Genomic DNA, 17195 nt, shown 5'->3' with positions numbered 1-17195 from the left:
TGTCGAATTTTCACTCTCTTGTCAACATCAAGTTGGATGGCTCCAATTATTCTCTTTGGCGAGTTCAAGTCGAGAACGTTATGGATGCAAATGGCTTCTATAGTTACCTCGATGGATCTATTGCCGTTCCCGCACCTCAGACTCGTAATGCCGAAGGTGAACTTACTCTGAATCCTGCATATTCTCTCTGGCGTTTAATTGATTCGCTACTTAAATCGTGTCTCACTGCATCACTGTCCCAAGCAACCCTACCTTATGTTTTAGGGCTTCGAACTGCTCACCAAGTGTGGGAATCCTTATCGAATAGATATAACTTCTCATCTGAGACGCATGTTCAAGAACTTAGAGATCAGTTGTATAATTTGTCCAAAACATCCACCATAGAGGCCTATATTGACAATATTCAAGACTTGGCTCAAAAATTGGCTGCAGCTGGTAGTCCAGTAGATGATGATGAGCTTGTTTTTCGTGCCTTACAAGGTTTACCTGTCGTCTTTAATGGACTCAGAATTGCTGTTAGAGCAGTTCGTACTAGAGGTCACAGTGTGTGCTTTGCTGAACTTGTGACCATGATGAAAGGTGAAGAGAAACAGTTAAGTAAGGCAACTTCAGAGATAGATGTTCACAGTACTGTTTTGGTGGCTTATCATAGTAATTTGTCTCTAAGTAATACTCCCCCAGGGTCATCTGCTACTCATACACTTGTCACACAACCTCATGTTGAACCTTCTCAGTCATTAGGAGTTGGATATAATCAGTTTGCTTCCTTTCCTCCGTCAACACCTCAACATCAGTATTTTCCAAGTAACTTCAGGAATTTTAACAGAGGAAGAGGAACTAGAGGCTCACAAATTCCTAGAAATCTGTGTGAGATCTGTGGTAGAACAAACCATTCCACCAACTACTGTTACTATAGACCTCCAACTATGCCATTTGACATGTCTGGTTCATCATGGAGGAGTTTTGCCGGCTCAACTCAGTCTTATCCATGGATGTCTTCATGAATCCTGGTTTTCATCCAGTTAACACATCAGTTTATCAGAATTTTCCTCAGGGTCCAAGACCTGTTTCACAATTTTCAAGATTTTCCAGATCAGATGGTAGTTTCAGGCCTGCACCTCTTATGGTTCCAATGCCGACATCTATGCAGTCCTCTTTCCCTGCACCACCACCGTCTCACGTACATTCACATCCTACTTTTGCTGGCCTTACAGAAAACTATGTGGTGCCTTATCAATCTTCTTATGTTGGTTTTCCTTAGAATTATGTGTTGCCTCAAACTACATCATGTTTATATGGCTCAAGTTCTGCACCATCATCAATATATTGTGCTAATAATTCTGCTAGTTCTTCCTCTCAACCTTGGTACTTTGATAGTGGAGCAACGAATCATATATTACTAACAATCTGCAGAATCTGAACCTTGCTCAGACTCAGCAAACAGCTCTCCAAGAAGGTGTATTAGTTGGAAATGGACATACACTGCCTGTCACTCACACTAGTCAAGGGCTTCTCCCTATTCCTCAAGGTAATTTTCAGCTTTCTCATATTTTGCACACTCCACAAATTACTCATAATCTTCTCTCTGTACATCAATTTGCCAAGGATAATCATTGCTTTCTTATCTTTGATTCACATGGTCTTGTCATTCAAGACAAGCAAACTCTCAAGGTTCTGTACAGGGGCCCATGCCACAAGGGCTTGTATCTGTGGGCACGCTACCCGGAAATTTTTGCTTTTGTGAAAAATGGGGTGCGGCCCTTTTTGTTTGGAGCGCGGCGAAACCCCTCGATTCAGAGTCGCCACTCGGGTTTTAACGGTGAGAGCACCCAAGGAACCGAACTCGAAAACGTTTTGCCACGTTTGTTTGATTTTGAAAAAGGCGTAGACCGGTCCGTCGTCACCTTCGATATCTGAGGTTCGGGAGCCATGTTACGAGAGGGGAAGGGTTTTATGGCACCCCTCTCGCCCAATCCGGAGATCGGTCTCTAGTCGGGCATTTTACAAAACGTTTGCATTTTTCTCTCATTTGATCATTTTTTAGCCAGGTAGGGTGGGGGAACAGATAATGGGGATTAAAGCACTATAACAAGTTGCAGTTTGTATGGCAAAATGTTTTATGGATGGCTTGATTGCAATGCTAAATATAGATTGAGAACAAGCACTGAGCAAACTGGACAAATTGCAGTACGCTGCCCCGCAAGGGGCATGAGCAAGTTCTACCAGCATGCACTGGTCGAGCCACTGCATGTTGGTTAGACTTGCGCACACCACAGCAAGACTGGCGTACTCCACTTATCTGGTTTCACAGTCTTTGTTTGCAACCCTCTGGGCTCTGGAAAAGGACCAGCGGACACCCAGGACAAACCATGCAGTTGAAATAAGCAGGATGTACATATTTACAGACGGATGAAATGGCTTGAAGCCAACAAAAAGGAAAAAGACAGAAAACCCCCTAAACAGAGTGGGGACAGGAAGGAGGCCAGGACTAACTAAGATGCAAGGGCCAACCACTGGATCCTAGCTTTAACTGCCGTACGCCAGTCATGGACTGCCGTACGCACGTTTAACCCTAATCCAGTGCTTGGCTTTTGCATCATCTCGGCTCTGGAACATGATCAGAAGGATCCCAGAGGCCTTCTAATCAGATAAAGAACAAGCAATAACCTTCATCTAAACAGTTCTAAACATACAGAAAATAGTAAACTGGTTATTTAGCATGCAAGGGTGATTGATAGAAAGATAAAACAGCAGAAATGACGATCCATGATCCCCACGCCAATTGTGCTAGTACTGCCATGACTGGCGTACGGCATGTAAAAACTGGCGTGCGCCATGTATCGTCTCATACGATTATTGTGTTTTTACCAATTCAAGGCCAGGACTAGTATTGTTTACCAGCCTGGGCCTTGCTGGTTCCCCTCAGGGGCCGAAAACAGAAAGGAATACAAAGGTGGTATACCTTTTGGGTGTTGAAGTTTGAAGGTGGTTTAGAGCCTAAATGGTTGAAGATGGATGTTGTATAGTGACTGGATATCAGTGGAGGTATATGGAAGTAGGCTTCTTTCCTTTCTCTTTCAATGGAAGAAGAAGAAGAAAGCAAGAAGAGAGGAGAGGGGAGCTTTTGCTTCTTGATGATGCTAACCCCTTGCAAATGAATGCAAGGGGGGTATTTATAGGGGAGAGAGACTGAGATCAGTCTGGTGCTAAGGCCTGTTTGGCTGGCTTAGGTCAAGAAGATAGCCTTCCCATGCATTAAATGCATGGGACTAGTTGATGGGGGGTGTAGGAGAGAGGGGGAGCGGGCCTGGCCGATATAATCATCAGGGGCTACTGTGGCCGACGTCAGGGTGGCACAAAAGTCCCGCCCAAGTGGCTGAATAAAGTTGATTTGACTGGGTTTGACTGGCGTGCGCCACTATTAACTGGCGTGCGCCAGTAAAAGCTGGGCCACTGGTCGATGACTGACATGTGGCAGATAACTAGCGTACGCCTCCAGGACACTGGCGTAAGCCAGTTTGGTTTTGCTGGGGCTGTTTGGCTCTGGCTTGAAGGGTTTGATATGAGTTTGAAAGAGGCTTGGGACGCTCAAAGCTCAACCACACCTTTGTCCTTAAGACTGTTTTCGACCATTAATCATCATTGGGGGGATAAAAGATCGACAAATAACGTTATCTGGACAGTCCAGAATGGGGTGTCTACAGAAGCCCCCCTTTGACGACACTTGATGCACCATTGACTGGAGACAAGTAACGTCAAAGGTTTCCTAGACACCCTCTTCAAGGCTATCCAGAATGCAAGAATTTTGAAGAACCTGTTTGATTCGACGTCGGGGCAGATAGACCGCTGCTTCGCTGTCTTTGATAGACAGATCATAGAAATGTGGACTCTCCTGGGGAATGATCCTTTTGCAAAAGCATCGACTCTGTTGGGGAAAGCAGATTGTGGGACGAATAGATCGTTTTTGATTTGAACTTGGACGAATGGATCGTCGTTGATTTGAAATTTGGACGGATAGATCGTCGTTGATTTGAATTTGGACGAATGGATCGTCGCTGGTTTGAATCTGGACGGATAGATCGTCGTTGATTTGAATTTGGACGGATAGATCGTCGTTGATTTGAAATTGGACGGATAGATCGTCGTTGATTTGAAATTGGACAGGTGGACCGTCGTTGATTTGAAATAGGGCGAGCGGATCGCCGTTGATTTGAAACTGGACGGATAGATCGTCGTTGATTTGAATTTGGACGGATAGATCGTCGTTGATTTGAAATTGGACGGGTGGACCGTCGTTGATTTGAACTTGGACGGATAAATCGTCGTTGATTTGAAACTGGACAGGCCTCTGCTTGGGGATGGGTCCAAAACTTTCCAGAATGAGTTGGGCTTTTCATTTGAGGATGAAATCTAGTACACAGTGTGAATTGGGCCTGAGGCCCAGGACTTACTGGCGTACGGTAGCGTAATACTGGCGTGCGCCACTTTCTGCACAGATCCGAGCCCAAACCCGGCCCAGATCCGGCCCAATCGCCCTCTTACGTCGTATGAGTTGCCGAAACAGTGCAGAAACCGCCATTTGTTCAGTTTCGAACTCCAAATCCCAAAAAAAACTCTCAAACCTTCAATCTCCTCCTCAATCTTTCATCCTTCTCGCAAAAAGACTTACCCGCACTCATCCATGGCAAAAACCGGAGGCGACAATGGGGGCAATGGCTGTGATGGAGGTGGTGGTGACGAAGTTCGACCAAGGGGCGAGCCCGAGGGCCCTCAAATCGACGATCAAACGCCAGGCGAAGCCTCGTCGGCGACTGGTGTAGGGGTTTCTGGCGGCTTGAGCGGCGGCGATGGCCATGCAAAAGAGGTGGTTGGTGGCGAGGAGGGGCGTACGCTAGGAGGGATGAGGCGTACACCAGGTTCTGTTGTGATAGTGGGTCCACAGGTTCGTCGATTGGATCCAAGCAGTGGGGTAGAGGGCTTAGTGATCACGGGTCTGGGCTCGGTTGGAGCCGGCGGCAGTGGCAGTGGCAGTGGTGATGACGGTGATGATGGCGGCCAGCCGGAAGCGCCGGTGAGAGATCCGGCGAGGGGCAAAGGTCCCGTGGTTGAGGAGGGCGCATCCGGAGAGGTACCCGTGGAAGGGGCTGAGTTCCGGCCTGCAGTGGGGTCTTCGGCACACGTACCCATCACTCGAGGGGATTTTGCCGAGTTTGTGTCCGAGGAAGAACTCGGCCGGTTGCTCCAGGAGAACCCGGGGGTAGTGGCTGCTGTGTTGGCTGCGCGGGAGGACAGGGCCCGGCAGGTTGAGAGGGCGCAGGAGGAGGAGCGCCTGAGGGAGGAGGCCGAGAGGGCCAGGGCCGAGGAGGAGGCCTTCGTGAGCGAGGCCGAGTCAGCGGAGGAGGCTCAGGGGGAGGTGTGGTCCTTTGAGCGGGCGGTGACGCTTGCAGAGTCCATACGGCTGGCCCCCCGTGCGAAGTTTGACGTGGCCACGTATACTTTGCCCGAGCCGCACCTGTTTATCCCATCTGGGGTCGAGAGCCTCGCACCTTTGAGGGAGAGCTACGACGCAGAGCTTGTTCTGAAAGACCCACAGAGGCACTTATCCGTGGATTGGGCACAGGTATTCTTTTGAACTTGTCTTAGTACTTCATGCTTTGTCATTTGTAGCAATACGTAGCTTTGAACTGCTGTAGCTTGAACTGTAATGCATGTAGGCTAGAACCTTGAACTGTAACTTAATCGAGAAAGTAGAACTTTGAATAGCATGCCTCGACTTTTGAAACTTAACTTGAATGATAGAACACTTGAAGTAGTTGAATCGATTCGAAAAATGCCCCTGATTTCGACAAAATCGTTGGTGCCCCACTTGAATGAACCATAAGCTGCCTTGATCAATAAGACTATCCTTTGAACTTGAATTCGACTAAGTAGATTGCCATGACACGTCGAACGCCCGGATGGAGTGCCCAATAGCTTGAATCGACCATATTGATAAACTGAATACTCGTGAAATCGACCGAGAGGTGTGCCTCAAGAGAAATAAAGCCTTCGGAGCCCGAAACTCGACTGAAAAATACCTTTGAATTGATTCGACTGATAGCAGAACTGGATAGGATACTACAAGTGCCCGGTAGCTTTGTTCGCCCTTTATGATACCTGTTTCGACTGTAGAGTCACCCCTTGATATTCTGAATTCGACTAACTGTTCGGATTGCAATTACTAATGAAATTCTTTCTGCTGCCTGTCTTTGTTGTGCAGAGGGGGGCGGCCAGCACTCGGGGCCATGGAGGTCCAGCGAGCTCGCTTGAGTTGTACAGGAGCTTGCCCGAGCGAGTCAAGGCCTTGGTTGACGCGGCGGGGTTCCGGCCGTTTATCCTCACGCTGACGGCCGTGAAGAGCGACCACGCTTTGTTGACAGCGCTGGCCGAAAGGTGGTGGGATTCCTCGAACACCTTTCACTTGCCGATTGGGGAGATGACAGTGACTCCGTCTGACTTTGCAGCGCTCACTGGCCTGAGGGTAGGGGGAGAGCCTATCCCGCTCGACTCAGAGATTCACAGGGATCCCGAGGCTCTGGCATGGTTTTTGGGGCAGGCGCCGGCGGGTGAGGCGGAGACCGTCCATTATGACCAGTTCAAACGGTATTTGCATGGGAGAGAGCCGGAGTCAGACTTGGAGGCGGAACAGATGGCGAGGGCCTACTTGCTGTACTTGTTCGGGGCTACATTGTACCCGAACAAGCGATCCACGATGCACCTATCCTACTTGCCGGCTCTCTATGACTTAAGCGCAGCCTCGAGGTTTGACTGGGGAAGAGCAGCCCTGGGCACCTGCTATGGCTTTATAGGGGCGTTCTCTCGTGGAAAGAAGGCGACGGCCGGCTACTGGAGGGTGTGGGAGGTAAGAAATAAAGCCTGTCATTTACTTCCCGCTTTTCCATTCCTTGCACTCGTATTTGATTTGCATATGAACTGTATTCTGATGCTTTGATTGTCTGACCATTTGCAGCTGTGGGCCTATGAGGTGCTGAAGATGTACCCGCCGGAGAATAAGTGCCCGAACCTGAGGATGCTCCCTCGTGCCATGATCTGGGGTCCCATGTACAGCGGCAAGAAGAAGTCGAGAGGGAGCCTCCTAGCCTTCCAGTCGTACCTGGACGAGCTGTCGGGTACTCAGGTGTGTAGCATGCCAAACTGATCATCCTGTCCCTCAGAATTGCTTTAATGCTGTCGCTGATGCTTTAAAATCTGTGCCGTTGTCCTGCAGGTAGATTGGAACTCGTGGAGTAGCGCCGAGCCTGAGCCTGAGTACCTAGCACAGAGCAGGGTGGTGACGGCGAGCCGGGTGCTGTTGGAGTCCGCTTTCGGGTGGCGGTGGTACCTGGGTGACCGGGTGGCACGGCAGTCACTGGGCTCTCTTGAGTACCAGGTGCCTGGGCCACTGCCGCCTCACGCTTCTCATACAGACAAGTACACGCTGGCCGAGCTAAGGCGTTTCACTGTTCCGGCCGGGCTTGCTGCTTTTCTGAGGCCTGGGCGCGACTATGCTGTCTACCGGAGGCAGCGCTTGGCTAGGCCGCTTGGAGTGCTGGAGCATGTTGCCGTGCAGAGCGAGGCGCTTGAGGCTGGCGAGGAGAGGCGGAGCCGAGAGAGCGAGGCAGCTCGCCCGAGAGAGAGGAGCGACTATGCTACAGCGACCGGGCTGCCTCGGCTGTCTTGGGCCCTAGCTGTGCGGGACGCCAAAGGAGAGGAGGCCGTAGTTCAGTTCGAGCCTGCCAGGACAGACCCAGCAGAGATCACAGGGTCGGTAAGACATTCCTTTATCCCTTTGTAGTTCCCGTATTTCGCTTTCAGTACGTACACTTGGCTTGTATTCTGATTTTGCCCCCAAAATATGCCGCAGGCTCCGATAGAATGGGTACGGGAGGCAGCTCTCCTGATGAAGGCCATGGAGAAAGAGTTCCACAGGATAGCTGACGGCGCCCCTTTGCAGTTGCAGTACCCACCACCAGCTCTAGCTCCCGTTGAGCAGCCTCAGGTATAACTTTTCCTTTTTCTTTTGACCAGAATTGCTTTTGACGTTTCATGCACTCAGCATTTCGATATATACAATATGCACAATGTATGCTAACTGAATTGAATGACTATGCAGGGACATGCTAGGGCGGCTCCTAGGAGGAAAAGCGTGCGGCCTCCCCCAGCAAAGAAGGCAGCTTCGAGCTCCTCCCGGCCAGCGGTAAGGGTGGAACGGGGAGTGCAAATCACTCTGGCCAGCGAGGAGCTCCAGTTCCGTCGGGAGCTGAGGAAGAGGCCTGCAGAGAAGAGGCCTGCCGAGGGACCCTCGCAGAAGAAAAGGAGAGAAGAGGAAGAGGCAGAGGAAGAAGAGGAAGAGGGGACGTCCCTCAGCAGCGACTCTGACTCAGCGAGCGACCCCCGGTTCCGGATAGACCCTCGAGAGGTAGAGGATAGCGAGGAAGACGACGACGAGGAGGACCTTTTTGACGACTGAGGGCTGCCACCGAGCCTTAGTTTGTTTTGCCATATACTTTGATGTTCTGAGTAGATACTTTGATACTTGGTGTTTTTGATTGGGCCTGCGTGCCTCTTGACTCTGTGGGTGAGTGTGCCCTGATACTTTTAGTCCTACCCGGGCCGTTGTGCCGCTTTGATTGTTGATACATTTCTACCGTTACACTTGGACACAGTCGTATATAACATAAGCATTTTCTGTTTTATCGCTTCCCCATTACTTTGGTGAGACTTGGTAAAGGAAAAGAACAAAACATCCACTAATATCTAACATGCATTGATGAGTACTTTGAGTCGACAACAGACACTTGTATACGCACATAATTGACTTAGCTCGAAGAAAAGATGGACAGAACAGTCCTAGGATACGACACGTATCCCAAACACGCGGGGGATACGGGAGTTTTGGGCGCCGGCAAGCTGAACTCCAAGAATCTCCCCGGGGAAAGAAACTGACCCTTTGTAAAAGGTGACATAGATGTATAATGACTTGCATGAGCCATCAAAACCGGTAAAATTGCCCCAGTGCAAGGGAAAAGCTAAAAAAAAGCTAAAAATGCCGCAAAAATGGACATAAGACGCCAAAGATGACTCGATATGGTCCCGGACTGAAACCGACACCCCCACACAGTCACATAAGGCCTAGGTAACATGTATGGTATGACAAAACTTGGCAAGAGCCCCGGAAATGAGTTTTGACCTCCCGTAACCTTGATTTTAGCTCGAAACGGGCCACCGGGGGTCCAAAATCTTCATCGGGCATGGCTTTAAGAATCCGACGCCTTGCCACAGTCTCAAATGGTGTTTATGGCTTGTAGGAACCCACAAACGGCCAAAACCAGCCTCGGAATCGAAAACGAACATGCGGAGGCAGTAGCTGCTGCAAACTGGTTTCTGGTGAAAACTACTGGCGTATGCCAGAAATTGAGGCTCGTACGCCAGTAAGTGGGGGACACGGACACGCCAGTTATAAACTAGCGTACGCCAGGTTCTTGAACGCCAGATCCACTTGACTGACCCACTGTCCTTTTTCAGGGGCCATTTTGTTTTTACTCCCACACGGTTTGCACACGGTTTCTGAGTTCTCAGGGGACAGTGTCCTTTGCAGAGGAGAGGTTTGGAAGCTAGCATGATGCTTTGATGGTTTGTTGGTGATGAAAGGGCAAGGCAAAGGCCTATAAAGCTGAGGCATAGGTATTGTAGTCTCCAGAACTGCATCGCTTCCCCTTTTCCCCAGTACACCTCAACATCTTCCATGGATAACCCCCTCCCAACTTTACTTAGGCCCTGGTTAGCGCAATTTCTAAGCGTTGACTGGCTCAATTTTCAATACCACGGCCTTGCCTCGTTCCGCTTTCTTCGACATGTGCCACTCCGCCCAGCACTTCTGCAGGCTGCTCTCAGATTCTGGGATCCGGACGTTCATGTCTTTCGCTTTGGCGACGACGACATGTGCCCCACTGTCGAGGAATTCCAGGCGTACCTTCGGACCTTCTCGTCCCCTACGCTTGTAGTTCCGCCCTACCAAGCGAGCATGCCTAAACTGTTGGCCAGTTCACTCAACATTTCCCGGGGCCTGGCGAGTACTATCCTCGAGGGTGGCCAAATGAATATCATGCGGCTGATCGAAATGTACAGCCCGGACGGCGATTTGGATAGTGATGACGCACAAGCACGCCGCCGCTTCGCCTTGGTAATCTGCTTGCTGGCCGCCTATCTGCTCGTGCCGGCCCACGGGCAGGTTAGTCCTTCACTGGTGAGCATTGATGCACAGATGGGGGCACGGAGAAATGTGGTTCCTTTGGTCCTGGCGGAAACTCTCCTGGGTTTGGATTTGGTGTATACGGGCCAGTCGGCCGTTTTCAGCGGCAGCCCGCTTTTGCTTCAGGTAATCTCACTCAGCTCACTTTTTTTCGGTTTTTCACACGTTTTCATTTTACCTCGACGCTCGGCTTAGGCTGCTCCCTAGCTCCTTACTTGTCTTTTCGCTCAGGTTTTATCTGACTTCTTACTTGTCTTTTCCTCTCATGCAGTTGTGGCTGTTGGACAAATTGAATCTACTGCACCCTCCGGTGGTGGGCTGGAATCTCTTTCCGAAGAGGATTCATCAAAGGGAGATGCGCTACCCTGACATGGACACAGAAGGCTGGTACGAGTTCATGCGGCAAATGCAGCCTGAAGAGATTGCCTGGAGGTGTCCTTGGCTGGACCTCCCGGACATGGCCATTCACTCCGATGGGTTCGACAGGGTGGTGATCGCGGGACTGTCGAGCTTTACTTTCTACATTCCCGGCTGTGTTCTTCGACAGCTGGGCGCTTCTCAAGAGAACCACCGCATCAGCACTGGGGATTTTTGTGTCCCGAATTTCAACGCTCAAACACTCAACGGTTACCAACGGCGCTGGGGCCTTAGAGCCTTTCAGGCTGAGATGCCGGATTTTTCAACAGGGCTGAGGAGCCGCTACAAACAGTGGCTGAGAGCAGATGTGCATGCAAGGGAAAATATTGACTGACTCCGGGCCACTCTGCTATGCTTAGAATAAACTGCGAGCCGTTAGGCTTCTTAAGCATTTTGTTCTGTTTTTCATGCTCCAACTGTTTTTAAGGCTTTTATGCTCAGCTTATGTATTAGAAGTAGTAATTTGCAATAAAGTTGAAAGACAACGGGTTTCCCCCTTTCTGATTCGCTTCGGTGCTGCCTTTGACTTGTGCTTGACCTCCTCAAACTGCGCTATTGACCCAAAAATGTCGAACCTGGATCGAAGTCTCGATGGAATGTGACCAAATCTCAAGGTGAGATTGCCTACGTATCCCTTTTTCAGGGAATCAGGTCAGAACGTAGTTCAGGCTAAGGTTCGCTCGTGTATTTTACCTCTCCTTTTACGCTCTAACTTTTGCCTAGCACCGCCTTTTCAGGTTTTCGGCCTAGCGAGCTTTCGACTCTTGCCTATTTATTTTTGCCTAGAACCGCCTCCTTAGGTTTTCGGTCTAGCAGGCTGCTATAACTTTTGCTTAGAATCGCCCACCCTTGTGGTTTTTGACCCAACGAGCATCTCTCAGGGATAGTAACGTTTGAGTTGATCCAGGTTGACCAGGGTGTTGAATTCGTTGCCGTCGAGGTCGATGAGCTTAGCAGCACCCCCGGATAGGATGGTCTTGATGATGTACGGCCCGGATCGCTTCGGCCTGAACTTCCAGCGGGGATCGAACACTGGGGCCCGGATCTCCTTTGTAACCATGTCTCCTTCGACCAAGCCCCTGGACTTCACCTTTTTGTTGAATGCTCGAGCAACTCGACGCTGATAACCCTGAACATGATACAAAGCCCGGAGCCTTCTCTCATCAAACAACATCAGCTCGACAAATCTTCCGCTTAACCAGTCAGATTCCTCCAGACCGCTTTCGACCATGATTCTCAGCGACGGTACCTCAAGCTCGATGGGAAGTACTGCCTCCATTCCATAGACTAAAGAGAAAGGAGTTGCACCAGTTGAAGTGCGGATAGACGTCCGGTACCCCCAGAGGGCGAGAGGCAGCTGCTCGTGCCAATCCCTTGCAAACTCTGCAGTCTTCTTGATGATCATCTCGACATTCTTGTTTGCAGCTTCGACCGCCCCATTTGTTTGCGGGCGATAGGTCGTTGAATGGTGGATCTCGATACCAAATTCCTCGAAGAGCTCCAGAACCCTTCCTTTGAAATGACTTCCGTTATCGGATACGAGTGCCTGAGGAACCCCATACCGATAGATGATGTTCTTTCGGATGAACTGAGCAACCTGAACCGTTGTCAGCATCTTATAGGACTCAGCTTCGACCCACTTGGTGAAGTAGTCTATCGCCACTAATATGAACTTATGGCCGTTTGAAGCAGACGGTCTGATCATCCCGATAACATCGATGCCCCAAACAGAGAATGGCCACGGTGAAGTCATGCCGTACAACTTAGACGGAGGGACATGCTGCAAGTTCACGTGGATTTGACATTTGTAACAGCGCCGGACATAGTCGATGCACTGTGCCTCCATTGTAGACCAGTAATAACCCTGCCTGAGGATTTTCCTAGCGAGCATGACGCCGCTCATATGAGGCCCGCAGACTCCTTCGTGAACCTCTTCCATTATCCTTGTTGCTTCGACACCGTTGACACAGAGCTTGTGCATCCCGCAGTGCGACCTTCGATACAGCTTCCCCCCACAGATGATGTACTGGGAAGCTAGCCTTTGCAAAGCAATCCGATCCTTTTTCGTGGCCTCGGTAGGAAACTCCCCACGCTCCACAAAGTTCCAAATGTCATGGTACCAGGGTAGGCCATCATCGACATCATCAATGGCGTTGACATACTCGTAAGCAGGCAAGTCCCTCTGTTCAATCACGATCGGCCGCAACTTAACACCTATTGGAAGTTCGATCATTGAAGCCAAAGTCGCCAAGGCATCGGCGAACTGATTCTTCAAGCGGGGGACATGGGTGAAAGTCACCTTATTGAAGCGAGGAATCAGTTCTTCCAAATCTTGGTGATAAGGCTTCAGCTTTTCCTCACGAACTTTCCAATCTCCATTGGCTTGAGAGACCACCAGGTTAGAGTCTCCGATCACCTCCAACTTCTCGATCCCTAGAGCAATGGCTGCTTCCATTCCGACGATGCAGGCCTCGTACTCGACTTGATTGTTGGTGACATCGAAATTCAACTTGAAGGCGAGCGGAATGTGAGCGCCGGCGGGCGTGATCAGCAGCACTCCGATCCCAAATCCCCTCTGGTTAGCAGCCCCATCGAAGTAGAGCGTCCATACTTCCTCGACCACTGTTAGAACCTCCTCGTCGGGGAAAGTGAAATCCACGTCTTCCGGGCCGTCGATCGGGTGATCGGCTAGAAATTCGGCCACAGCTCGCCCTTTTACAGACTTCCTCGTGACATATTGGAGTTCGAACTCAGCTAGCAGAAGCAACCAACGTGCTAGCTTATGGGTGAGCGCAGGTTTCTCGAATAGATACTTGATAGGATCCATCCGAGAAATCAGTCTTACCGAATAGGCTAGCATGTAGTGTCTAAGCTTTCTTGTAGCCCAAACTAGCGCCCAACACGTCTTTTCCAGAGGGGTATAGCGCTCCTCAGATCCGACTATCTTCTTGCTCAGGTAGTACATAGCCTTCTCGACCCCATTGCTTCCTTCCTGTGCTAGCAGACATCCCATGGCTGTTGAAGAAACGGACAGATAGAGAATCAAAGGTCGACCCGGCGTTAGCGGCATGAGTACCGGCGGGTTCTGCAAATACCTTTGAATAGACTCGAAAGTGGCTTGGCATTTCTCTGTCCATTCGAATGGGACCCCCTTTTTGAGCAAATGGAATAATGGCCCGCAGGTTAGTGTCAACTTGGAGATGAACCTGCTGATGAACTGGACCTTCCCCAGAAAGCTTCGCACACCTTTTTCAGACTTGGGCGGCTCCATCTCAAGAATTGCTTTGATTTTGGAAGGATCCACTTCAATCCCCCTCGCGGTGATTAGAAACCCCAACATTTTGCCTGACGTGACCCCAAACGTGCACTTTTGTGGGTTCAGGCGCACATTGTACTTGCGAAGCCTTTCGAAAAACTGCCTGAGCGAGGGAAGATTGTCCTTTTCCTCCTTTGCCTTTACAATCATATCATCGACGTAGATCTCGACGGTCTTATGGATAAAATCGTGAAACAAGGTCGTTTGAGCCCGTTGGAAAGTGCACCCGGCATTCTTCAATCCAAACGGCATCTTCACATAGCAGTAAGTGCCCCATTCTGTGACAAACGTCGCTTTCTCTTGGTCCTCGGGTGCCACAGAGATCTGGTTGTATCCGGAGAATCCGTCGACAAAAGAGAGCAAGGCATGCCCCGCCGTGTTGTCCACAAGCACGTCAATGTGTGGCAAGGGAAAACTATCTTTGGGGCTTGTCTTGTTTAAGTCCCTAAAGTCGACGCAGACTCGGATCTTTCCATCCTTCTTAGGGACAGGCACGATGTTGGCCACCCATTTGGGGTATTCTACAACCCTTATGAACCCTGCATCAATCTGCTTTGTAATCTCTTCTTTGATCTTCTGAACCCAATCCGGCCTCATCCTGCGGAGCTTCTGTTTGACAGGGACAGCCCCATGCTCCAATGGGATCCGATGCTGCACTATTTCAGGATCGATGCCGGGCATATCCTTGTGAGACCACGCGAAAACCTCGGGAAATTCCTTGAGAAGCTCGATCGTTCCGGCATGATTTTCCGAGGATAGATTCGCACCGATTTGCATCATGCGGGGGTCATCCTCGTCTTTCAAATTTACAAAAATTACTTCTTCTTTTAGAGGCTGAGCACGCCTTTCGTCTTCCTTTTCGATGAGGGAAAGCAACTCAGCCGGGATGTCCCTGTCGAAGTCTATTCCTTCATCGTCAGGGTCGACACAGTTTATATAGAAGCTAGCAAAGTAGTCAGAAGTAGGATCATGCATTTCATAAAACCCCACAGGGTTGCCAAGTACAACAGACTCGAACTCGAAGTAAAAGCTACGACGTGGAGGGCCAAGAGGCACAGACTCCGACTCTGAGCTAGACTTAGACTTGACAGACTCTGTGTCAGACTCAGACTCATCGTCAATGCATGTTAGACGCGGAGTGAAAATGCAGTTATTGAGACTTCCCTGTGCCTTTATGATGAGAGAGGTAGGATCCTCGAGAGCATCTGAGGAGTCGGGCCCGAGCATCAGCACTTCAGCTTCTTCGCCCTTGCCAACCAAACCTACTTGGGAGAACATCATCTCCAGATCCCCTTGATCAAAAGTTTTCAGCCAATCAAACTCTTCCTTGGTCTGACCCAGCTGCTTCTCGAACTCCCTTTTGGCCAGTTTTTCTTCGGCTGTCTCCTCATCGGACCAGGTGTCCGCAGCAAAGATTTCAAATCCTGGCAGCCAAGTAGAAGTCTCCGGATCCCAAAACGGCTCTATCTGTCCCGAATAAGCAGAGCCTCCTCCCTCTCGCACAAAGTAGCTGTCGGGGTTACCAAAAAGGGTTCGAGGTTTTCCCGTGTCTTTCCTCTTTTCGGCGTCTTTGGCCGGTGGAGTGTAACCAAGACCAAAGCGACCTTTATTGGAAGGAAAGACAGGGAACTCAGCGATCCCTTGTTGGTTGACCCCGAGTCCTAGGCCCGGCATGAATGACATCTTCCTCATTATTTCGAGGACAGTTGAGCTTATGGTGAAGTCATCATCCATGGCAATGGCGAGGACTGAGCCAGATGTGTCGAAAGAGAATCCTCCGAAGTCTGAGTCTTCTTCCCCGTGCATAATGCCCAAGACAGGTGTGCCGTCATCTGTGAGCGGGCGGATCCCAGAGTCCGCGCAGATTGTTAAAGTTCCGGTAGGCAGCCCCAGCATGACGTTCTGGTGTAGGGGTACGGCCATGGTGTCAGCCCTATGAAGCCAAGGCCTGCCCAGCAGCAGGTTAAAGGTGGCAGGGACATCGACTACGTGGAACTCTACGTCCATTTCGAAACCCTCAGCATCCAGTTTCAGCATCAGAGTTCCCTCCACCATACGGCGAGTGCTGTCGTATGCTTTGACGGCCAGATTGGAGGGCGTTAGGTCACTCTTTGAAAACCCCAAACGATAGGCAACCCTCATCGGGCAAACGTTGATGGCCGAGCCGTTGTCAATCAGCACGGTTAGCACCCAATGTCCCCGGCACTTGACGGTGATGTGCAGCGGGCAGTTGTGAGCGGTTCCTTCAACGGGCAGATCTCTCTCGGTGAAAGTGACGGAGTGTTTAGAGAGAAATGGCAGCACGAGGGCAATCATGGCCTCGGGAGTGATGTCGATCGGTACTATGAGCTGGGCCAACGCGGAGGATAGCTTCTCACGATGCTCCTTTGATGACGATATCAGGCCCCAGATGGAGACAGCGGCCGGAATCTGTTCGAGCTGCTTCAAAATGGCGTCTTCTTCTCGAAAAGAGCGGATAAGTTCTCTGAGCAGCGGGAACAGTGGCTTTCTGACCGGGCGGATTGGACGAGCTTCCAGCCTGGAGGTTGGATGGCTGAAACACTCGGCCGCTCCTAGTGACGTTGGCCACATCCCACCAAGACGATGAGTCAATAGAATCCCACAGATCGGCCGGTACTTCTCCAGCTTGCGCTTCCCTTTGTCCATTGATGCCACCGTTGCAGACGAGTCTGTCCCCAGAGCGGTATCCCATTCCAAGTCCTCCATCACTAGACCTTCCCAAAAGGTAGGATCCTGTGCAGCCTCTTCTTCAAATGGCGCTCCCGGGTTAGTGACGAACGGAACGTCCCAAAATCCTCCATCAACGAGAGCAGCGTTAACGGTCCACACTTCGTTCCCCATGTTCAGGTCGACAATGTTGTCGATGTCCCAAATATCAGCAGGCGGTGAGGTCTTAACGGTTCCTTCCGCATCCCAGAGGTCGGCCGGAAGCGCATCTAGGACCATGATTGAGCAGTCATCTCCGGGAGCAGAAACAATAGGGCAAGGCTGTTCCACCGAGATAAAGTCGAGAGTAGGATCAAACCCATGGATGCGACGGTCGAGCGTGTCAGCAATAGAATTTACCAATGGTAACATGGTGCCTAGTGGGCGACGAATATCGGGCACAATCTCCCCTTCTTGGAACTAGTCCCAGTACTTCTCACCGAA

At 50.4% G+C, this 17195-nt stretch overlaps 1 protein-coding gene across 1 annotated transcript; it reads left to right on the top strand.

Moving 5' to 3' along the window:
• The first annotated feature begins 18 nt into the window (after positions 1–18).
• On the top strand, positions 19–8733 carry LOC131309983 (uncharacterized). The gene is made up of 7 exons (XM_058336736.1): positions 19–156; positions 1432–1528; positions 6260–6901; positions 7010–7177; positions 7268–7807; positions 7904–8038; positions 8153–8733. Exons 2-7 carry the CDS (start codon positions 1472–1474, stop codon positions 8507–8509), a joined length of 1899 nt encoding a protein of 632 aa, XP_058192719.1. The 5' UTR covers positions 19–156; positions 1432–1471; the 3' UTR covers positions 8510–8733.
• The last annotated feature ends 8462 nt before the right edge of the window (positions 8734–17195 follow it).

The sequence above is a fragment of the Rhododendron vialii genome, chromosome 12a, assembly GCF_030253575.1.
Source record: "Rhododendron vialii isolate Sample 1 chromosome 12a, ASM3025357v1".
In the NCBI taxonomy this organism is placed as follows: domain Eukaryota; kingdom Viridiplantae; phylum Streptophyta; class Magnoliopsida; order Ericales; family Ericaceae; genus Rhododendron; species Rhododendron vialii.
The sequence above is the reverse complement of the archived record's forward strand: the minus strand, read 5'-3'. Positions and strand labels throughout refer to the sequence as shown.